General features: G+C 46.0%; 1 protein-coding gene across 1 annotated transcript; it reads right to left on the bottom strand.

The window, feature by feature from the left end:
• Nucleotides 1-960: 960 nt before the first annotated feature.
• On the bottom strand, nt 961-22,894 carry GGT5 (gamma-glutamyltransferase 5). The gene is made up of 12 exons (XM_009973026.3): nt 22,514-22,894; nt 12,632-12,762; nt 10,878-10,967; nt 9,622-9,811; nt 8,894-9,051; nt 8,323-8,472; nt 7,784-7,917; nt 6,995-7,197; nt 6,465-6,556; nt 5,596-5,705; nt 4,349-4,456; nt 961-4,126 (listed from the first exon to the last, which is right to left on the bottom strand). Exons 1-12 carry the CDS (start codon nt 22,672-22,674, stop codon nt 3,980-3,982), a joined length of 1,674 nt encoding a protein of 557 aa, XP_009971328.2. The 5' UTR covers nt 22,675-22,894; the 3' UTR covers nt 961-3,979.
• Between the last annotated feature and the right edge of the window lie 1,361 nt (nt 22,895-24,255).

Raw genomic sequence — 24,255 nt, 5'->3', positions numbered from 1 at the left:
GAGCAGTCTTAGTTCCTGAATTTCTTCTAGCTAGTCAGAAAACTCCCCTATTATTTATAACATATGTTACAAAACTTCCCTTAAGGAAACCTCAGATTTTGCCATGGCTAAAAACACTTCTGTTGAAAACTATTCTTATAAATGTATTTGAATTCTTGACTCGCTGCAGAAATTTGTTTGTTTTAGTAGTATCACCATAGAGGACTGATTTATTAAAACTAAGCTGGGCCAAGGCTTGCACTTACATCCCATATTTAAAAAAAAAAAACCCAAACGACTATGGATACTTCTGCGTGCTGTAATTATCCACATCTCATTTGGACATATCTGTACATAGGGCATGCACTTCTGCCACCTGCTTTGAGACCACATTCCATTACTCACACTACATTGAGGCTGTCTGTGCATCAATAGGCAAATGTCAGTCAATGGTTCCCACTGTAAAACCTCCTGATTGTACACTGCAGGCCATTCAGCTTGTCTGAATGTTTCATCTACAAGAAAATACATCTTTCTTCTTGTGTCCCACCCCTCTGAATGCAACCACCTCCCCGCTCTGCTTCTGAGCAGAGACATAACGTCTCAGTGTAAGCTGCCTGACGCAGGGCATGGAGAACTGGACAAGTTGCCATGACCGATTCCAGCTGATCTGAAAGAGAGCTGTAACTGTTAAAAGGCAATTCAGATAATGACCTGGGGGATTCACTTCTCTCCCCTATTCTTCAGTCTAATGTTACCGCAATTTTCTTTTGGCACCTGTCCAGCCTCTGGAAAGGCTACAGGGAAGTGCAGGACACAAGTGGCAGATGCACTCCTCTGCACAGTTCCTCGGTTTCTCCAGTGGCGTATTGCATCTCCACAATGAACAACTGTTACTGCTGGAAACACCTGCATGAAAGTCCTCTCTCAAACAGCTTCTTGTGTGTTAGCCTAGGCAATAGTTTTAGAGAAATTCCCAGACAGGTTTAAAATCACTTTATTAAAAATATAATTTAAAGACTTCATTAGAAAATAGAGCAGCCTTTGTACAGGGGTGCTTTAAAAGTCTGTGTAAGTTGACCAAGTACAAAAATAATGCTCTCCTGTTGGCATGAGTATGAATGGGGAGACCAAACTGGGAGGCTCTTGATCTCAGCAAATTACAGCAGTAGTGAGGAGGTGGCAAGGCAAGATCAGAGCTGATAAAGGGAGGTACCATCCCTCAGCTTCACCAGATGTTTTGCTAATGAGGACTACAGGACTGCACGTCTCTGCCGCTGTGAGATCTGTACTCTCATTCCTTTCTGTCTTGCAAATTAAAGCTGTAATGAGTTTTAAAACTGCTTAATTGGCTCAGTTTCAGTGTTAGTAGCAAAGAAGTTAAATTTCAGTGAGTGCTGGGCTACATATAATATTTCCATGTCTTCGTGGTGAGAAGTAGCTATGATACTACTGCACTGGAAAGGTGACAGGCTGGATTATCCTAAGGTATGTCAGAAGTGATGGTAATTGAAGGCGTAGTTATCTGGTGACTTGGCTTTTCCGCTAGCGAAACATGATGGCTGAAGGCTGCCCTGAAGCCTAATAGGGAAGCAAGAACTGCTCTCCCCATCTCCAGCCAGTGCCATCCTCAGTTGCTTTTTGTAAACTCTAAGCTCAGTTGGGCTAGCTAGAAATCAGCTCTTGGTAAAGCCAGCAACCAGTCTAGTTAGTTTGTCTGGTCTTGAAATGTGAGCTGGAGATGTCTGGTGCCCATAAGTGCTTCCCCTGTGACAACTTTGCAGTTGGGGTGTTATTTCTGACACTAGAACCAGTACATTCAGGAACTGGTAGCTGAGGTAAGGGAGTTGATGAAAGTAGAAGACTTCAGCAGATTATGTAGATTGAATATGATTACTGAAAAAAAAAAAAAAACCAAAACAAAAAAGGTAACCCCTTCCAAATAAACATAAATATTGCCCACCCCTCAAACTTTAGGCCCATTCCCTTTCGCTATTTGCATTCAGCAGTACTGTAGTGCTGGCTAACAGGGAGCTGTGACACCTCTCTGGCTTGGGTAAGCAGCTCTAAGGGAGAAACCAGCAGTCCTTCCTGAACTAGGGGATTTAAGATTAGTTTGCTTGGATGAGGAAGGAGGAGGCACAGCACGGAGCTGGCTGTATACATAAGTAACCTGTCTTCCCAAATGCATGATTTAAGTGCTTGCGGTTATGAACTGGTAATTTAGGAATACTTTTTCATTAAACTCTGATACAGCTGCAGTCATACTATAGTCCCTAGTGTACCATTTCTGAAGGAAAAACACATGTCTGGCTCTAGTCAGCTTCACTCAGACCATCATTAAAATGCAAGTGAAGGCTGAGATTTCAACAAGCCAGTGGCTTTATTTGGCAGACTTTGTGGATAAGAATGTAGACTTAAAACTTATCTGGCTTTGTTTGCAAGTGTGTGTGTCGATTGCCTTGTTTCGGTTTGTTTTTTTAATAGTGTGTGCCCAAATACTTGCTATGGTGTTTACAGAAAGGTTTTATTTGTGTACTCAGAATATCATGGGCTGTGTGTGAGGTAAGAACTAACATGCTCCGGGAGGGCTTAGCTAGTGCCTTGCTCTGGTTTAGCTTCACTTCCAGAAACACACAAAACTGTCTGTGCCCATAGGGAAGTACAGCTCATAAGCCTTCAGAAAATTGAGTTGTTGGGGATCGTGGGAACTTGCTCCTGGGCAGTTGAGAAGAGCTTTGGGTTAGGTTTTGTTTGTTTTTCTTAAATGTTTGATTCTGTTGAGCAGAGCAAGATTATGGAGTAACTAACTGCCAAAGACCTTTCATATCCAGGTGCAGGTCTCTTCTCCAGGAGTTTTCTCTCTCAGTGATAGTTCTTTAGTCTTACAATTTCCTCCTTGTGCTCTTAAGGGGGAACACTAGAGACTAGTAAACAGGGAGTTGGAGCATGTCCTGAGGTTATGGACGAAAAGTATTCTGCTAATGCCCGATAGCGCTGCATCACTTCTCAGCAATGCTGGTGTTTGCCTGGCAATGCTGAGCTCATGGCTACAAATGAAGTCTTCATGTATCCTTTTGTAGAAGAATACTTTGAAGAAAGTTATAAAGCTTCCAAAACCAACAGCTCTTCCACTGCAATCCTCACCTGCCTTCCCAAACAACTCATCTCCTGCCAGCATTGAGGAGGGAGAACTGACAGAGATTGGGACTCCTCTTGCCATAGGGAGAGGTGCCCCCAGGGAACTACGCTGAAGCCTGTCCATCCCAGGAGCAGGGAATTCACATCGCCCCATGGGAGGCTTATTCTCAGAGTCACCGCTGTGCAGGGTTGAAGAAAGCTTTGGTGCAGTTACAATGAGCTTGTGGGGTCCTTTGCATCCCGAAGGTGGAGAGCAGTAGGGCAGCAGCTTGTGCTGTGGTGCACTGATTTCATCTGCCACCTTTGGGAAAAGCATCCATTTCTTTGGATGGGAAAAACCAAGAGGGAAGTGTGGAGTTTTCCTCTCTTCCCTTTCCAAACCCACCCTCTAAGCCTGGATGCTTAAGATTTTAAAATCCTGACCCTACAGGCACATAATAAGCTTATTGTGGCAACAGCCTGAAAGAAACCACTTCTACTCTTAACTGAGACTCTCCAGTGGGAGTGGGAGATACAGATGGGTTATTTCACAGTGTTCACAAGTGGGTTTTGGACCAATGTTCCTTTCCCACTTTGTATTCTCTTATTCTGCATAGGTGATGTGCTCAAGAAATAAATTTTTCCATATATTATGTAAGTAATGGAGGATGTAGCTCTAAACAAGGTTGGCTGACCTGTCCTTGTGTTGTCTGAGGGTGACTTGCAGTCTACTGGAATTAGGTGTAATCACAAATTTTGCCCATACTCTAGGAGGCACCCTGATGGGAACAGGCAATACTGGCATGTCCAAGCCAAAGCATGTTCTGAGTCTAGTGTCTAGAGTCTCCTGTGGTTTTGTGAGTTGTGATGGCTCTTCACACTAATATCCAGCTGACTTCCCCAGCTTCCTTTTATCAGAGTAAGCTGAGATACATTTTCCTTCCTTGGAAATTCCCTGCACAACGTTCATTGCAAATTCAGCTTGCTTTTCTTTATGTCCTCTTCCCAGCAGGCCGCTCTTAATCTCCTGTAGTGGGGAGAGAAGAGGAAATGGAGTGAATGGGGCAGGGGCCCGAGGTCTTAGTGTTGTCAGGTGTGAAAGCAAAGGATGTGTATGTGGGGTCAGGTTGAGAAAGTAAGATTTAAGCAAGAAGGAGGTTAGCTAGAAGCAAAATACAGATTATTCAGGAGAGTTACAGAAGCAATCTGCTTCTCACCAAAAGAAGAAGAACCAAGCGAGGCCACTCACCTCACTGAAATGTTCCTCAAACATGATCCTGTCACCATCGGTATGCATGATGGGAGCTGAAATGGCATGTTCCAAGTCATAGCCAAGCCACAGCTTGTTTATAATCGCCTGCAATGAAAGAATTCCCACACTGACTGACTGGAGATACTGAACAAGCACCTGGGTCACATGCTGCCATCCTCAGCACTGGTGTAAAGCCAGACCAGCTCTGCTGTAAATCCTGCCTGCAGGATGGTGCAAACCTGGACTGTAAGAGAGGCTGCACTGAGTCGGACCAGAAGTCCTACTAGCCTAGTCTCCTGTCTTCATGGTGACCAACAGCAGATGCTCAGGGCAAGTATAAGAACAGGGTGAGCACACAATGATACTTCCCAGAATACTTTCTCTGAGCCAAAGTGGTGTCCTTGATTTCAGTAGCTACTGATTGACCTTATATATTTCTATTGATGGTTGTTCTTTCTGGTTTTAGATCAGGTCCTACTATGGACTCATTCCCATGCTTCTCTCCAGTTAGAGAAAGATGAAGGAAACAAAAAACATCTTCTTTTTCCTCTTGTGGCCTTTGCTTTTATTTCTTGATCAGTGAACAAGATGTTTGTTAGATTTCATGCTTCATCAAGCTCTTTTTCATTAAGATTTGTTACTCTGTGTGTATGTATGGTAGTGGTTTTCTGGTTTTCTTGTTCTCTCCATCACATAGCTTATCAGTTTATTTTTGGGGGCCCAAGGTTTTGGGCAATGGCTCTCTTCCTAATAACTTCCTTAACTTGCTATTTAATTATTCTAACTTCTCCCCCTTTCAAAAAAAAAAAAAAGAATTGAGTAAGGCAGCTGGCACTTGCTCTGGATTTCAACCTGCAGCCTTTAGTGACTTCTAAATTAAACAAAGCACCAAGAAGTCAAGACCTGAGGATGGATGAATAGAAAGAGCAGGTGGGACTGACCATAGCTGGAAATCTGGGAGAGCTGAAAAATTTGGCGACTGCTGTGGGTTCTCCCACCTCCTTCATTCCTGGTCCCTCCTGGTGGAAGTGCAATTCAACAGCAGAAGCTAGCCCCTGCCGCCCTTGCCACAGAAATGCCAAGAGGCAAGAAGGTGAGGACAGGCTGAGTCTGGATCTGGCCTCCTTCACTGCTGCCTTCCCCATAGCAGTACTAGCAGCAGCAAAGTAATTCCTTTTGTTCAGGACAGTGGGTGCCCCCCTAGCTCAGCGGAAGGCGTTACTATGCAGTACCGGTGCACTCACCATAGTGGTAGCACTGATAATCCAGGCCCCGCCTGCTCCTCCGATCACCAGCATGTCTCCTGTCTTGGAGATGAGAATGGAAGGCACCATTGCTGAGGGAGGCTTCTCTCCTAGGGCAGAGGCAGAGTATGATTTCTCCAATGTGGCTCTTAAGGGAGTTGGAGAGACACACATTTATCTACCTCACCCTTCTTGCATTCCCCATGGAGAACTAAGCTACTGCTCATTTCTGAAGAAGCTCAAGTCTTCCAGAAAACTAGCTTCCTTGGGCTGAGATCCCATCTCACAAGGAACTGGACCTTTACAGCACAGGCTAACCAGGAAGCATCTCTCGACGCAGGGCATCCTGCAAGTACTCAGGACCTGCTGCAGCTCATTCAGCCCAGCCAAGGAACCATTAGCAGAAATCCTGCCATCGCAGTACTGATATCCTCTCTCTTGGCAGACCCAAGGGAGAATTGCATCAGAGACAGCTTATTTCACAGAGCAATGTCTCTGCATCAACACTGATGTGTTACAGAACTCCGTGTAAGCCTATAGAATTAATGATTGTGCGGCAACTATTACTATTTTATAGATGAGCCTAAAAAGTCAGCAAGCTTGTCTTAGCACTAGTTTCTTCACTTCTTCCCTCCCCTCTCCATCAATTCAGAAACCGAAACTCCCATGTTTCTATATAAGGGCATATGTGAGTAGACAAGACACACTACGGGGTTTTATCCTCTGTTAGTCTAAAACAAACTTGCTCTCATCCAGACCTAGGAAAGGAAAGAGTGCCTGCAGTTTACAGATAGTCCCTGCGCACTTGTACACGGCCTGCATATCCATCTCCTGGCCCTGTGTTTTATTTTAAGGGTAAGAATACTCACCTGGTTTAATGCTTCTGTTTGCTGTGCAGAAATCAGCAAGTTCGTTATTTAAAATGATCCCAGTTTGGTTAGAATACACAAAGGCACCAAACCTGCAGGGGGGGAAAGAAGTAGCTTTTCAGTGCCCAGTGCTCTCCTGTTGTGGATGCCATTACCTGACCATGGCACCCTGGGGGTTACCTCTGTCTCCTCCCAGCATGGCACTGCCCCAGCTAGGGTGGCCAAAAGGTGTTTGTGCTGCTGTGCTGGAGTGAGAGATAAGCTCCCTGCTACTAGTGTATGTGGGGATTTGCCCAACTCCCAGAAACTCAGCAGAGCTCAGCAGGTTGTTACATCATGAATTGTGATGATCCTTTGGGCTGATGCTCAAAGACCTTTGCAGCCACATGAACAAGGCATTTACAAGTAAGAGACTGCCTAAATCTGTGAAGCCCAAGGGTTTTGCATTTCTGGTAAACAGCCCTTGCAGGTGCCCTGTGAACTTGATACATGGCCTGTGTGACTCAATTACCAACCCCTTGGCTACTCACGGGTAGTTTATGGTGCTGGTGGCAGACACAGCGCTTCCATCTGCAGCGAGCACAGAGATGTGGCTTGTGCCCTTGCTTTTGTATCTGTGGTTGTATAGGGACTCCAACAAGTTGTAATGGTTGAGTGGGTGGTCACCACGGGCATCTATTCGGCTTCTGACCAGCTCAGCAATCTTGTCAGACAGCATGGTCCTCACAGTCACCTGTAGTCACAGCAAGGACATTGAGCTTGTGTCACCAAAGCACAGGTATGTCTGACTTTGGGCACGCAGAAGCCTGGGGGACTCAGTCCCAACAGTCAGAGCTTGGGCACCTGCATTGGCCACGCTCAACACAGAAAATGAAACAAGCCCAGTACTGAGGGAACCTCAGCATTGGCATGAGCATGTGCACACCCTTTGTCAGGCAAGTGAGCGCAAGCCTACAGTTGAACAGAAACTGCAGACAAAGTAAATGGCCTAATCTTGCCTTTGCCTTGGCCAACTGAGCTGCACTGCTCTTGACTAGCAGTTCTAAGTATTTTCTTTCCTTCTGAGGCTACAAAGCAAGCAGGTGTAAGAGCATTGCTTGGCACTGTAGCATTGTGCTGGCAGGCAGGATAGCCTGGGCAATAGGTAGCCTGCTTGAGAGATTAGCACATAGGCTAAAATGAGTTGGTGACAATGCACATTTGGAAAAAAAAAGGTAGAAAATAGACTCCCCTGCTTCTTCTCTGTCAAGCAGCCATGTAGAAGCAGCTGTCAGTGCTGTGAGTGTCTGTGGCTGCCCCTATGCACCATGCCAGCTCACCTGAGCTTCGGAAAAGGCTGGGTCACTCATCTGGGGTTTTAACATATTGCCAAACTTCAGGGCCTCTGCAATGCGATGGTAAGTTTCTACCTTCTCCTTGGGCGTTGCCAGTGATGCTTCATGGAGTTTATATTCTATGGAGCAGGATGAAATAATTTTGTTAATAAATCCAAGGCAATGCTTTGTCAAGAACAGTAAAAAAAAAAAAAAGTTGAATGGAACCTCCTTTTCCCATCCCAAGTTTCCCCTATGCTTTAGCAAGATGTGGACACAGAAACAACTAAGTACTAATTTCTGCTGTGACTTCAATTCCTCTTGAAGCCTTGGGAAATCGTGTATCCTTTGGCCTTTGCAGCAGCCATGGTGATGCTGATCCACTGTAAGAATGAGCCAGTCCATCAACCCGCTGCATAGCATGGTCACGCTGCTGCTTTGGGGGCATTCTGCTTCCCCAACTCCATTTCTGCCCATTAATTTTCTACTGCACTAGAGCAATGCTCTTTGCTAGTCTTGCTCCTCCTTTTCCTTTAGGAATTTACCTTCCAGTATGTTGAGGATGAACATCAGCACAGCACCTCCCATGGGTGGTCCAGGAGAAAACACCGTGGTGTGATTGTTCAGGGTAATGTTCAGAGCTGGGGACACCTCTGCTTTGTATGCCTGAAGGTCCTCCAGTGAGATACTGGACCCTTCAACAGAAAACCAGACAGGTAGTTGGCATTAGCACAGTAACTCCTACTAGGTATAGCACTTAGGCTGGCTATATCAGTGCCCTGGTAAAGCTTGTAAAGAGCCATCCCTGCATATTCCAAACTTCTTTCACCAGGCATAGCAATGTCTTCATGTGTCCTCATCTACCACCAAACCCCAGGATATCACAAAGCCTGAGGGAGTTGGAGAGTGCATGAGCACTGTGGCTGAATGCCAGAGCAGTAGGTGGCTCTCAGCCCTGCTTCTGGGCCTGTGTTACAAGAACTGGGGAAAGGCGGCCCCTTCCCATGCCAGGCACCAGCCCAAGTGACAAGCAAGCAGCATGTGTTGGCTTTCCCCTGGTACTGCCTCACTGTTAGCTGGGAAAAGACCCATCTCTTAGTATTAACTGTTACCTACCAGCCTTCTTAATGTCATCCACCAGGGCCTCTCCTATATGGCCCTCATAAAATGCTGTAGCTCCTTTTTCTGCTACAGCTCTCAGTGTTTGCTGCAGCGCTGGCCACCTGAAGGTCTCTCCATGCTTCAAAAATCTTTGACCATCACATAGCAGTGGGCTGTTAAAGAAGAACATCCATCAGCACAGGCTTATTCTGTCCCCAGGGCCAATCTATTTTTTCCTACCCAAGGCTGATTTGGTTTATGCATGTTGTATACTTTCCAACCCAGTGCTACACTGCAGACTACATGGAGAAAAGTTCTCAGGCAATTGCTACCCGTAGCATCAGGCAGTCTTTCCCCAGACAAACTTTCCTCCATGGGACCTAACGCTCTGACCCTGGCTCAGGTCAATGTGGCTTCTCCAAATGAGTGTCTGCTGTGGGGGCCTGCTGTCAGGGTACGATTTCCACATAGATGGAGGCAGGCCACATACAGTCAACTCCACCTCATGAGCAGATGTGCTTAGCAGACAGTTGGCTGTGCCAAGCCACTCTACATTATGAAAAAAAAAAAGTTGTTGAAAGAAAATTTTTTAAAAATCCCCACTTTGTTATCCCTTCCCTCTCCATAGCAAGTATTTACTGAGCAGAAGCTGCGGCAGCAGCCTGTGCTCCATGTCAGCATGTCAGAGGATGGGTGTGAAGCTGCGGTGGTCCTCACACTGCAGTTTAATTCCTGGGTCTTACCACAGGCTTTTTCCTGGTCTGGAGAATTCTGGGTGACTGATCATTTTGTCCATGACTGGGGAAATGACAAGTGGCTCTGAAAGGAGCTTGATGGTTGGTTCAAATAGGGCTTTCCATGGTAAGCGGCCGTATCGCTTATGGGCTTCTTCATACCCACGAAGTTCTCCTGGCACAGCAATCCAGCGGGAGCCTGAAGAGCAGAACAGCAGTGTCACACCCAGTAACTCATTGGCCTGTTTCACCTCTGTGAAAGCACTCCACTGGAAGTGTGGATTTGTACAGGCAGGAGTAAGGCTTCTAAAAGCAGGCTTGGGGTTTTTTTCTTTCCATTATCTGTTCATAGATTTCTTCCACTATCTAATAGGAGAGGTATAGAGAAGCTGCAGCCAGACTCAGAGGTGTGCTGTGAAAGCACAAGAGACAACAGGCATATGTTGCATCAAGGGAGATGGCAGATAAGAGAAAAAGCACTCATGCAGAGCCTGGTCAAGCACTAGAACTTGGGAACAAGGGAAGTTGTGAAATTCTCTATCCTTGGAGGAGTTAAAAAACGTGACAGGACAAGGCCCTGAACCGCCTGAGCTAACTCTGACATCGCTGTTTTGAGCAGGACTTGGAGCAGAGACCTCCAACTATCCCTTCCAACCAGAGTTGTTCCTGATTTTTTTTCAGGCTTTTCTCCAAAGGATAAGAACAAGGAACTAGGCCTCACCCAAAAAGAAAATGCGCTAGGGAAGGAGACCAAATGCAGCAAGAAAAGTGGAGAGATCCACAACGTGCTACTAAAGCGAGAGTGCCTGTTGTGGAGCTGCCTCAGCTGGGAGTGAGCTGAGCTAAGCTGGAGCCCAGCGACTCAACTCCTGACACGGGCAAGTGCACTAGATTGATTTCTTTTGTTTCCAGAAAGTCTGAGTAGCTATTGACCTTATTTTTCTCTGTAAGAACTGCTGGGAAATGAGTACTTTGGGAAATCTGGTCTCAAAATGCAGACTTCCTACGAAATAAAATTACATAGTGATTTCTCCTCATGGCATGCTCCCCACCCCCTCAACAGTCAGGTTGCAAATGTTACTATGAAACAGGAACTTCATGGACCTGGTATTTTTTCTTACTTTTGCAAAAATCAATCCATGAATAGCACAAGCAATTAAATAGAACAGATAAAGTCAGTAAGGTCCTCAGTTCCCCCACCCTGAGCTTTGTGCACTGCATGCCAGGAGGTCGCACAGCCCTCATGGCCCAGTCTGTGTCCTTACCAATGGGAAAACCATCAGTACAGCCAGACAACAAATTGTGTGGAAACACTCGTGGGACTGTCTCACGGGCATTGATCACTTCGACTGTTCCTGGAAAGGAGAAGGGGAACATGTATAACATTGTCTTCCTGAAGCAGGTGACCATCACACTTCAGCCAGCAGTGAGCACCACACAGGCTGCCAGCCCAGACCCCGTGGAACTCTGCTGAGCTGCCCTGAAGCCTTTTGCCAAACACGGCAAGCACACTTGCAGGGTCAGGCTGCAGTCGGCACACACTGTCATTTGCTCCCATGCTTTTATTTAAAGCAAATCAAGCAGTGCCTACCTAGAGGCAATGAAGTACAAGGACAAGGCCAGGGCCTGGCTCCCCCCAGTTAAGGTCCCCCCCCAGGGCTCCTGGGCTTGGGACATGGGCTGGGACCTGCTGCTTCACATTGACTTGCAGGTTCCTGCACTTCCTCTACAGGTGGGACACGTCAGAGACACAACATGAGCCTCACCCTCCTTCATGGGCCATTTTCCAACTGATAGTGAGGCATGTCCAACATGTTTCTAAGCAGAAAGACCCTCTATGTATCAGGAAGCTTGAAAGAAAAAAAAAAAAAACAACCACCAAAAAAAAACCCCACTCATATTTCAGGTCTAGCCTATTATTTCAGCCTCTTCTCTACCTTGTCTTTATCTTTTCCTGCCACAGTCCACAGAGCCAGCTGTGCCGCAGAAGCCACAGTGCTACCTAGTGCACCAAGCACCTGAGCTGTGCATGGCCATGTGCAGCTCTGTGCAGCGGGGTAATTCATGTAGCCAAAGAGGACTGTTGATAGGAGACAAAGTTACGTGGCTCTGTCAAAAGGGAAAAAATAAAAATATAGGTGTTTTGCCAAATTATGCTATTGCATAAGATACACCCAAGCATTTCCAGACTCGTGATTCTGTGAGACTACTTGGCCAGATTTTTAAAACTACAATATTGTTACTGTGTTCATTGTTGACTTTACTATTTACATCTAAAAGCTCTGGGGGCTTTTGGGAGCCAGGACAGTTAAAAAAAAAAAAAAAAAAACAAAAACGAAACACATTAAAAACATAAAAGCAGGAACACAACACTCGGGGTTAAGCCAGATGCAGAAAGGCTTCCCAGCGGGCCCTGAACATTGTTAGATTTAGTTTTCTGAAGTGAAGCTGCATCTTCTGGGACAGAAGTCTCAGCGCTGCTTTGGGGAGTCCCACCCATGCCAGCGAGGGCAGCGTGAGATGCAGCCCCCGTGCCAGCAGGCGCTGCCTGAGCTGCTGGCGCAGGATGAGGTCCCAGCCCAGGGGCTCAGCTGAGCCAGCAACAGCCCCGTGTTGCTGTGCTCATTGCCAGCACACACACCTCACTCGGCTCCTGCCTGCCTCCACAGCTGCCCAGACAGCACAGCTCACACCTTGCTGCACCACCAGTTATGTGACATTGAAATATAATTCGGGATTGGTTTGGATGGGGGAAACAGAGGCGAAGTCAGTTCATTTTAAATCCAAAGCTCCTTCCCCCCCACCCCACCCACCCCCACCCCTTCTTGCTGTGAAAAGATGCACTCCCTCTAACAGGTGCTTTGGGTTAAGAGCAAAACACATGGTTTGTGATCAGAGGATGCAGCTTTTATATGCAAAAAATTGCTCTGAGAGAACATTAAGGGTTCTGACTTCTTCACGGCACCTGCATGTCTGCAAGGAGACAGGGCACCATGGAGAGGCCAGGGCTGGGCCATACCTGTGCTGGCATTATAGATGGTAAATACGACCCCACCACCCAGGCCTGAACTCTGAGGGTTCATCACTGAGGTGCAGATCAAGCCAGCGATGGCAGCATCCACAGCCGTGCCTCCGCTTTTCAGGATGTCCCTGTGGTGGAAAGGGAGGAAAAAAGACAATGTTAAAATCCAGGAATGACAGAATGGAGGAACCACATAAAAATCTCTCCCTGGGGCACTTGCAAGGCAGCCCCAGCTTGACAAGAGCAGCTAGCAGTTGGAGAAAGCTACTGGCAGCAGCATGGAGTGTGAGAGTGCAGAAAGGCACCTTCCCTTGTGGGAGTGAGAAAGAAAAATCAGTGGGAAAGGAGGGAAAGTCTGCAGGAGGAAAGAGAAGCCAGGGGCTAGAGCTGTGTGAGGCTGGTCTTCCTCTGGGCAAAGAATGATGGGACAGAGAGAATTGCAGCCACTCGTAAATGCTGTTGACAAAAAGGGACAACAAGGAGTTCCCAGATGTGAAGATGGTGTTCTCAGCAGAGGAGAGAGCTCTCCACATGCTGGGAACCAAACAACTGATTTCCATCTCCTCACCTACAGTTCCCAATAAAAGTGCGTGTGCTGGTCAACAGGACAAGGGCACTGAAGAAGGAACAATGGGTCCCTGTGAAGCAAATTCCTGAGACTTAACGTGCCAATTAGCACAAAATTCAGGCCTTCCTTCTTTGCTCCTACAATGTCCTTTCCTGGCATGTGATATTAGCACAAAAACCCCATCCCCTCCCTGTATCCCCAAAGGCAAAACAAACAGACAAAACAAACAGGAAAAAAACCCTTCAACTGTTTCTACCTAGGCACAGCTACACCAGGGAATACGCAGGCATTGAGGCAGCCTCATGCTGCTGACAGCAATGAGTTTCTGTTGGAGAAATGTGTCTCAACAAATGCTTCCCTTAAGCACAGCTGTAAAAAAAGTGGGGTGGGATTTCCTTGCACAGGCTGCCAGTAGCCAGCACTGGCTAGGAAGGTTTCTGACTGTTTGGAGTATTGCTTAGATAAGGCACAGCCTGAAGGGCAAGTGGAATAGGTCATTAACTGAAGTGCAACTGCTCCCAGAGGCTGGGACAGGAACATAGAGCACATATAGGGACCGCTGTTTATTTTACATCCATTGATGTGGATGGAACCTGCTGGGGCTGGGAACAGGATGCTGCCAGCAGGCACACTGATTGTGGCTTTCCTTTGTTTCTGTAAGTGCCTTTGGAATCACTGCCTGTAAGGAAATGGAATGTGGGACAACTGGGGAGAAAAGAAATGCTAGGGAACCACCGTGCTTTCTGTCTGGGCTCTGCATGACTTTTAGCCTCCTAGGAGCAAGCTGCTCCCTGGCTGTAGCTCTGAAAATGGAGGCTGAAGCTTAGGCTCACCCCTTCATCTTGCATCAGGGCTAAGACTTGCACCATACAAATGTCCCTAGGTGGTGTTTTTCTGAAACTGAAGCTTTTTACTTGCTAACAATAGAAGGGAAGGACGTGAGAAACTGAGTTACCCCTGCAGAAGTCCCAGACAGCATGTCAGAAAGTTGGGGAAAGCATGGAGAAGGACCACTACGCTGGCCCGAGACAGTGCTCCCCAGAGCCCCTGAATTATGGGCTACGAGGCAGCACATGTACAAAGCCTGGTGCCAGGAAAAAACATGGTTCTGAGATAATTTGCAGTGAAAAACAACTTTAAAAAGAAACTTTGAGATTGTACAGTATTCATTTCAATGCAATGCATTAAGACCTTAACATGGAACAGATGACACATTTTCCCAAAATCTGAAAAGCACTACTCTCACCCAAGTTCCCAGCCACATTCACAGTTGTGTAAGTGGTTGCAGATCTTGCACGCCCTCTTGTCCCTGGACCCTCCTGCACTCTCCTTCTGAGGCCAGTGCCACACACCCCTCACCATGAACCCCGAGACACTTGTTCCTGCAGGAGCACTCCCTGACAAAGATCCTCATGCCTTCTTGTATCATCTGGTGATGGTCATCTACCTGTTCCAAATTATGAGCTGTTCCCCCCATCACCACTGATCTGCACCAAGCCAGCACACTCTGCACTGGAACTGCATTAACTTAGCATGCTCTAAAGGGTGACGACAGTTAATCAATTTATTAATTTAGTACTTGTACACTTAGATGGTCTGTTTCTGGATGATGCTAAGAATTTTTTAGTGTTCTTAAGTCTTTGTTTCTAAAAGCAACATTCTGGGCTAAATACCCTTTAGCTTCTAGCAAATGTAGTGCCAGTCTCCAGGGAGCTGAGACCTGGACTGTTACTGCCATTGACAAAAGGGACACAGATTTCCTGAGACCATCAGGAACAAGTGGGAGGAGGACATCCACTGGCCCGTGGAGAGGACTTCAGCAGTGCTGCCAGGATGGACACATCCTGCCTGGCATAGCTGAGGCAAATCAAGGGCTTATTTATGAGCACTGATTACTCCAGCCAGCTAGTCCACCTGATATTTTTCAGATGGGTCATGCCAAAGACACTGACATTGTGCATGTCCCAAGGAAGGCAGGAAAGCCAGAAATAGTCTATTGTTCCTGCTCTGTGCCTAGCACAGTGGCACCCTGATTCGTGGCTGCAACTCCTTGGTGTTAACACAATCTAGAGCAAAAGTAGCACCAGCAGCCAAACAAAGGACACCTTTTCACAAGAAAAGTAAAGCATGTTTTGCTTTGTTTTTGGTCATTAGCCCTCATTAATCACATTTTGTAATATAAACAAGATGACAAGAAAACCAGAATTTCCAGATCATCCAAAAGTGCTTTCCATTCCTGTCTGCTGTGTCTGTATTGGTGGCAACTGTCACTGTCACCTCTGGTGGCAAATGTGACACCTAACAACACAGCCAAATCTGTTTCTTGCTCAAGGGAAGGAAGGCTTCCCAGCTGCCTGCTGCCTTTCAGGGAGCACCACGGGATGGCTTCCCATCCACTAGCACAGCGTACAGCATCTGAGACCATGTCAGTATGGGATGGGCTGTGTGATACTGGGCATGGTCCTTTGCCCTCTGCTTCTTTGGGGGCCAGGGGAAAGCGGATCTGAAATTTCTCCCCCAAACTGGGCATTATCTTGGCTCTTCCCAGCCTGGCAGGAAGCACTCCCAGCACCAAGTCTCACAAACACATCTTGGAGGGCTTGCACACCACACTGATGTTGTTTCCCTGGATCTGTGGGGGTGCGTGTGCCTGCCAAGTTTTTCACTTGCACCCCAGCCCAGGGGGTGTCCCATGACACAGGACACACATAGTGGTAGCTAAGAAAAAGCAAGCCTTACAGTCGGCCTTGTAGCTCAATCTCAGAAACAACTGAACCCAGCAAGGGTAAAACCAAATCCTGATCAGGGTTATTAACAAGATTTCTTTTGAGCTGCTTTGCTTTTTTACCCAGGAGGCCCAAGATGTGACCCCCATCATCAGCGCAGGGTCCAGGGCCCACAGCCATTCTATGCTATCTGCAGAGTGGCCCCCAGTCTCGACAGCTTTCCCTCCAGCCTCTCTGGAGACTGAAACACAACAAAAAACATGCTCTGAGCTGGCTCTGGATATATCACACTTGGGTCCTCATGCCTCGCTCACCTGCTTTTAGCCAGAGCCCTGCCACTTCCTTGGAAGTCACGCCGGGGGAATTTAGGGCCGTTATATGTTTCTCATGTAGCTACACTGGCAGAGCACACCCTGTCCCATTGGGCTGCTCCCTTTATATGGCTCACTGCTACAACTAGCTTAATTATAATGCAAAATCCTAGAGACACATGTGACCCCTCAATCAGAGTGGTACTTTATCAGGTCTCTAGAGATATCTTAGTACTACAGCTGACAAGATCTGATAACAAGATGCTTTGCCCTATATCCTTCCTGCCACATAGTTTCAGCTTTAGGGTTTGGCCATTAATGGAGTTTCCTTAAAATCAGGAGCAGAAGAGGATGTTAACAACCAAGTCCCACTCCAGCAGCAGCAGCAAAACAGGGATTCACCCTCCTACGAAGAGTGAATGATGGTACTTTGCCCACACAATCCTCACAGCAAAGATGGGCTGTGCAGGGCTGCAGATTAAGTCTGCTGTTCTGCCCTGGGCTAGAAGGAGACCTGAAGCCATTTTAAATATACTGGAAATGCTAAGGTATTAAATTATATTGACTTTTTTTTTTTTTCTGCTAAAGAAAGCTGCCTGCTAAAGATTTATGAAGAGTAAAAGCAACAGCTGTTTCTGTTAAGAAGGGCCAGTTGCCAAATTTAAAACTGTTAAAATACAAGAAGAAGGCAAGGCAAATCCTTTGGGATATAAACATTCATCAGAAATGCTGCCAGGCCATCACCGAAAAGGATTTTTGCAGCAGATTCTCTGGCTAGAACTGAGCTTCCCAGGACTGCAGATATTTTCTGACTGTTAAATTCTCACCTTTCTCACCCTCCCCTCTACCCTGACCCCAGGCGGGTGTTCATTTCAGAAAAAGCCAGTTCCCAGGATTTATGCTAGGCTACACTGGAGAAGTGGGATCAGAGATGGATGCTGGGCCAGGTCAGGTCAGCTCGCCTTGCTGCAGTGAATCTCACTGCTGGGAATGAGCACTCTTCCTAAAGCTCTCCCTGGCTTTATGCTGACTCTTACTTCTACCCTTTAGGAAACGAATAGATGCAGAGCAGTGCATGGCAGAGCTCAAACATCACATTGGTAGGGAATGTAAAGCCTTTTGCATGGTTGATGGAAAAAGCCTCTTCTATTACCAGGAGGGAACAAGTGGCTCAGAGTTGGAGATAAAGGTGGGTTTGGGTACTGCTCACTGCTAGGGCAATCACCTCCTGACTCCTCATGGCTTCTTGACATAAGGACAAATTACTGAGGTGGACTTTGGTACCAACCCAAATCCTTGGGTTAAAAACTGCTCAGACAGTCCCCTTTTTAGCCTCCAGTCCCTCTTCAAAGTGTTTTGTTTCAATCAGGGACAAGATTTTTTCCAGTGCAGGGCCCCTGTCTGGACCAGACAGCTGCACAACACTGCTTTCAGTCCCCAATCTCCAGCAGTAAAACCATTCACAGTGAAAGACCCAACCTTGTTCAGCGCTAAGAATTGAGCACTGATGGCTAAGAGCAAGTCTAGCACAGGACCTGCCAACAAGGATGATGACACACTGGAGGCTTGCTGAAATTGCTCACTTTCTTCAGGGAGCCAAAGAGTTGCATAAAGATTTCAGAAAGTCTAACCTTACATAGCCCCTGAATATACGAACACCAGAGCTGAAAAACTCAAGCCTAAAGATGACAGCTGAGCACAACTTAAAAAAAAAGAGCAGCAAACAAGGTCCTGTGAATCCCCCATCTCCTGCTTGTACTAACGAATTAGAGTCACACAGTTCCTTCACTGACCCTCCCTTCACAGAACTATCAGTGAGGGGAACACAAGGGCCCTGAGATGTTTTCCCCAACACACCATCCCACTTGTTAAAAGACAAGATTGCTCTTTGGGCAAGAGGTTCAGTTCAGGTATTTTCAATAAATACAACTGAAAGCTCTATTAGGAGCACACAAAGATTCTGTCTTAAACAGCAGCATCTTAAACCAATGCAGTATCATGTAATGCCCCAGGAATTTCATTACTGCTAATGACAACTCACAGAGCATATGGTTTGAGCTTCTTTTTTTTAAAGGAAGCAAGATTTTTTAATTAAAGAATAAAATTTATATGTAGGTCAGAGATTAGGTGATACTTTTAGCTTCTAAGACTTTTGGCACCGGCCCAGTGCGATTGGTTTCATGCCCGTCCTGCAGTGGAGGTTCTCTGAGAATCCCCCACGTGTTCCCGGGAGCTCGGGCAGGATTCGCAGGAAGCAAGGGGTGGCTGGGGAGGCAGCCCAGGGTCCCACTGCGGGGACAGTGCGGGGAGGGGAGGGACACGCCTGCACTGGTGAACCTCTCCATGCGGTGCCGTTAGGGACGGGTTGCAATGACTCCTGCTCTCACCCGTGGGGCAGCCAGGCAGGCTGACAGGTTCAATTACAACATGTGGGTTTCATTTGATTGCAGCTTTACCATGCCCAAGAGACCAAGTCTAATTTTTTTTTTTCCCCCATGGTGCTGGAAGTCACTCTTCCTTTTTGTATGTATCCACAAAAAACATTCAGCAATTACCAAAAAATTAGACTGAGGAAATTTGTTGGTTTACCTTATTTCACTTGTTTTAAACTCCTTTAGAAAATTTGTTAGAAGGTTCTGCGGTATGCAAGTACAAAGCCAGAGATGTAGTCTGCCTCCAGTTCAAACAATTCACTGTAATTTGGCTAAATTGTTTGCTTTGGGAAAAAAAAAAAAAAAACAAAAACAAAAACAAAACCAAAACCAAACCCAAAGCTGATCCTGAAAAATTTTTATCATATTGATCATATAATTTTTTAACTTATTTTTATATATACAAAAATACATGCATGTGTGGTCATCAATGAATTAACCAGTTTTGGTAGATTAATTCTCCTGTAATTTCTAAGCAATGATAGTGGAAATGAGCCTGGTCCAACCCTGAGCTGCAGAGGCTAAGCACAGCTTCCTCAAAAAACCCCTGCATCTGGTAACAGCGATGGCTTTGGGGCACAGAGAAAACAAGGAAATTCTTATCCTTAGTACTCAGTGTTCCCCAGGCTGGACCACGAGCAAGAAGAGTGTCCACGTCCTGCATCAAACACAGAGTAGGTGGGACAGGAGTGAGGTGACTGGGCTGTCGAGGCAGGATCAGGGCAGAAGAAAGTGCACAAGGCTGAGCAATTTGGGAGCAGGGGGTGGTGGGTGGTGGTGTGTCGGCAGGCTGAGAAGAGCACAAGCAGTGACTGCACAGGCTCAGACACCAGCGCAGGGAGACGGGTACAGGTGGGAGGGAGGAGGCACAGCACTGCGGGTGAGGCAGCAATTAGGCAGAAATGGGAGAGAAGTAGGATGGGTAGCAAAGGGCCCAGCAGGGACTCCGGAGCAGCAGTACCGGTCCCAGCTCTTGCACCATTGGGAATCTCACCATTCATGATTGCTTACCTAGCTCCTCAACTCTTTACAATATTCCAAGTCAAAACAGCCAGTGTAAAAATTTGCAAATGTTTGCATAACTGCAGAAGAAGAATGACTACCTAAATACAGTACTTAGTAAGAAACGGGAAAAAAAAAAAAAAAAAAACAAACAACCCAGGATTCATTATTTTTTCATGTTTCCTCTCTCTTAAGTCTCATGAATTTGGGAGCATAATTATTTTTGAACAGCAGAAGTCAACAGCATTGTTGCAATCTCAAAAACACTCAGCTGACTGGCTGGGCAGTGTCTGAGAAGGAGTTAGGGTTGTGCATCAAGAGATGCTTGGCTTTGCCCAACTCTTGCTTTGTTGCTGAAGTTAAGCGGCAAATGAAGTGGCAGCTCACAGGCAGGGACAGCAGGGCCTGATGGCTAAGACTACTACCAAAAATTGCAGTTTATTGTTACCGCTGTGACAAAATTTCTGTGTGATGCTAAAATCCTGTTCAGCAAAGATTAGACAGGAGCCTGCTGTATGCTCCTCAGCTCCTGATGCTCCCGTCAAGACAGCTGGGTCAGGCTTGAGGAAACCCTCACCTGCAGAGTCTCACAGGGGTCAGTGCAAGATGTACCCTGAACAACACAGATTGCTCTGAAAGGCAGAGACCCTGGTCAAAGTGATTCTGACATGGTGTCCACACAGTATAATTGCCATGCTAGACTTCCTTATTTATAGTGTTGAGATAATATCATTTTCTCACTTTGCAGATTTCTATGAGAATTAATTTAGTAGTGACTATCATGTGCTAATAGATAAGAGCTAAAATGTGACATCCAGATATAACAGCACAGAAATGTCTGGGAGAAAATGAACAAGATCACAGGCAGTACAGTGCATGCAGTAAGCTTCCTCCATAGAAAAAATGTTCCTTCCTTACAAGCTACCACTGTGGGCTGATGGGGACAAAGACAATGACAAAGAAAAGGGCAAACATTATACAAAGGTTCTGATCACAAGTTCTGTTGCAGAGGAACGTTTTTATAAACAGTTTTACTTTTATTATGATCTATTGCAAGAACATGAGCAGATAGCTTAGGCTGGGAGAACAATACAGGACTTTGGTTCATTCCAAGTATAAAGACAGCATGAAATGAACACAAAGGTTTCCAAGAATGGCTGGAGGCAAAGGATACCAGGAAAAGCAGCAGACAGCATGCTGCTGTAGGGAAGCAGAGCTAAGCACTGGGCAGAGGGTGGGTGGTGTAGAGCCAAGGTGAAGGAGGAGAAAAGTCCTGGCTGGGAAGATCCAGGGGGCTTGGCACGGCTCGGGGAGAGAGATGATACATTCAGAACAGCAGGACGTGATGTGCAGATGCCCCAGGCTGGGAAAAAGAAGGCAAATGTGTGATGGGAAGTTGGGGCAAGGGGATAATTTTGTGGGGATCATTGGCAAACTACCTATAGGAAATCTAAGGTGGTCTGTCAGACTGGAGGGACACCACAGAAATTGTCAGCAAGTGTGCTGTAGGAGCAGCTCAGCAGTGGGTGAGGCTACGGAAGCAGGTGGAGCTTCTTGCAGAGAGGAAGGAAGGAAACAGATGACAACTCAGCAGCAGTAGCCAGCTATCCATAGCTTCCCAGTTTTCAACCTGATCACAGCTTTCTCTGGATCTCACTTCAGCACCTTCCAGCTGCTTCTACACTACTTCAAGTTAAAAATTACAATAGCTGCAAACCAAAGAATTATGGTTTTCCCAAGCAGATTCTTTGGGTAATCCAATAGTGTCCTCTATTTCCATTAATACTGATTTAAGAGATATTTCTTCTGCCCTCTGAAGAACTAACCTATGGCTTAATGTAAAAAAATCCTATCCCATTCCTTGACATATGTGCAGCTACAGTACATTTTCTCCAACCACTCACAAATGCTGTGTCAGCACATCATTGCAAGAACCACACGTGTAACATGGCAAGCATGGTGTCATGGTACCGTGCCTTATCTCACTCCTCCAGCCACAAGGTAGAGCACACAGCTCCAGCATCCATTGCTGGAGCATCCAGCATCACATGTAGCTTGTGAAGTTCCATCCATACTTTCATGTGTATAGGCGTTTAAGAATTGGAGTAATAGTAAAATAATAACATAAGAGTCAAAATGTTTGAGAGAGAAGTTGTTACACAAACTGAAGTGTTACAACCTAGGTAGCTAGAGAATTTTTTAAACCTAAATCTTTCCTTCCAAGTGATGCAAGTCTGTCTTTTGTACTGATGCTGTCTTGGCTGAATTTCAATTAAATCTGCTCTTTGCTTTCCAATACAGAGTGTCTTTCTTCATAGCAGACACATGTGCTGTAGGCTTCAGTACACAAACACACACCCTAAGGGCTGGGATGCCAAGTCCCCCTTACCCTCCGGACTGCCTGCCTGCCTTGCCTCTGCTGCAGCGCTCTTCCAGCTCCTCTTACTTCCTTAATTTATTTCTAAGCTACTTACCTGACAGACTTACCACCATGAAGTAAGTAAACAGTTAATTTCCTGCTTCCCCACTTGAAAACAATGTTGTATTTGTATACTATAAATATTTGTACCATCCAAAAGGCCATCAGTTTGCAGACCTGCAAATTTTTGTGACATTGGATAATGAAAATAAGCATCAACCACAGATGCAAGGCTCCATCTACTCTCTGAGCTGCTCCACTGCCGATGGAGAGCGCTCAGGGAGCAGCATTGCTGCTCAGCCCCAGAAGCGGGGACAGGGCAGAAACCCAGTTCTCTCCCGTAGTTAGTAACGTGTCCTGTCTGTCAGTCCACAACATACACGACCTGGAACCCAAAAACCCGAGAGGTCCGAGCACATACCGGCCGATGACAGAGCAGGTCTCGGTGTCAGCAGCCACGGCACCATGCAGGTAGTGCTGAGGACCGCACTTGGGTTGAGACAGGATGACCACGAGCACAACCACCACCGCCAGCACCCCTAGGGTCAGCAGCACCAGACAGCAGATCTTCCCTGTGGACATGTCTGTTCCGACGCTGCCGGAGGCAGCTGGGAGGCTTTTACTCCTTTTGCAAAGGCGCCTGCTTTGCTCAGGGTGGAAGTAGAGGATCCTGGCAGTTTTGGGAGGGAGGTCTCACTGAAATGGGCTCTGCCCCCTGTGACTGAAAATTACATTCCTTTTAAGATTAAAAGCTGCTAAAAAGTAAACGGTGTGCTCTTTCTTTCCTGCTGTCTTACTTGTGAGAGGCTTTTCACTCTCTACTATAAAGTAAACTTTTTCTGGCATATCCACCATATGCCTTTTTTTTTTTTTTTTTTAAAGTCTCTGATGAAAACATTTAACACATTCACTGCTGGATCACTTCAAAGTGAAATCTCTACACTGCTTATTGGCTTCCCACAGCCCCCCTGTCTTCACATTCTTGACACACAGAGCAAATTGCCAAACAAAAGCAGCTGACATGGTGAATCACTGGGAAAATTATGTCGGTCCTACATTGCAAACTTAGGGTATTTTCCTTCCATAAGACTACTCAATGAAGTAAAAGATAAATACAAAAGACAAAGGTGGAACCTTCATATTTACTCTTACTTTACCTTATAGTTTATTATAATCTTTCTTACTTATTTTTTTCATCATTAAATCTTGCCAGTGTCCACTCCATACATCTTCTGTAAATGAGCATAATGGAATACCTTGAATAAAGTATCATGCCTCTGCACTTCTGCAAAACATGTGAGCTAAAAGCTCTGAAGTCCAGCCTGCATCAGTCAGCAACCACTGCACCCAGGCAGTGAACGACTGCTAAGACCAGACCTGATTCTTAACAGAGCAGTGATGATCAGCATTAATTGCTACACAGTGCACCTGGCCCCAGCTAGCTCCTTAAGAGCCTCTTAATTATACAGTTCTCCTTGCACTTAAAAAGTTAAAGATATGGCTCCACATCTGCCTGCTGTCCTACTGAAAGTTGCTATCTGTGATCCTTTTCCAGCTAAACTTGGGAGAATAATTCACCTGCATAGATTTACACCTGTATTTCAGTACAGACTTTGAACTTGCACCCACTAAACTTTATCTCACAGCTAGGTAGTACTATTTCATGTATCATATCTCAAGAAATGGATTTGATAGACTAGACTGTTTGTTTATTTTGTTTTTTGTTTTTTTTTTTTTTTTTTTTTTGTAGCTGTATCTTCCCGTAAGGTTATCTTGGGGAAGTGACAGTAGTCCAAGAAAAATATATGGTTTTGTCCAAGACAAAACCATGGTCCCTGGGGAATAATTTCTTGGTCTCCACATCTCTGTCTGACTTGGCAAATATACCTGGCATGTGTAATAATCCTCCACAGCTCTAATGGGACTCTTAATTTCACCCCATTGCAAAACATTGCTGATCTTGTAAAATTTCTCAATCCTTACACGACTTGTTTTATTTTTGACAAATTACTTTGCAACACTTAAAGAATCACCATTCTGGTGTTTTTCTGGAAAGCTCCTCCCTGTAAATTCATAGCAAGGCTGGAAATCCTGACCACTCAGTACCAATAGACACAAGTGGATTTTGCCTATTTTTTTTCATCAAATGCCACAAAGAATTCA

Source organism: Tyto alba, unplaced genomic scaffold (assembly GCF_018691265.1).
Source record: "Tyto alba isolate M040663 unplaced genomic scaffold, T.alba_DEE_v4.0 Super-Scaffold_44, whole genome shotgun sequence".
NCBI lineage: Eukaryota > Metazoa > Chordata > Aves > Strigiformes > Tytonidae > Tyto > Tyto alba.
This window is presented reverse-complemented; position numbering and strand designations above follow the sequence as displayed.

Coding starts and splice junctions, on each gene's coding strand:
- GGT5 (XM_009973026.3), bottom strand. CDS start 22,674: ATGTCCACAGGGAAGATCTGCTGTCTGGTGCTGCTGACCCTAGGGGTG. Junction 4,457..5,595: donor TTATCAGTGCTACCACTATG/GTGAGTGCACCG, acceptor CTTTCATTGCAG/GCGATTATAAACAAGCTGTG. Junction 4,127..4,348: donor TTGAGGAACATTTCAGTGAG/GTGAGTGGCCTC, acceptor TCCCCACTACAG/GAGATTAAGAGCGGCCTGCT.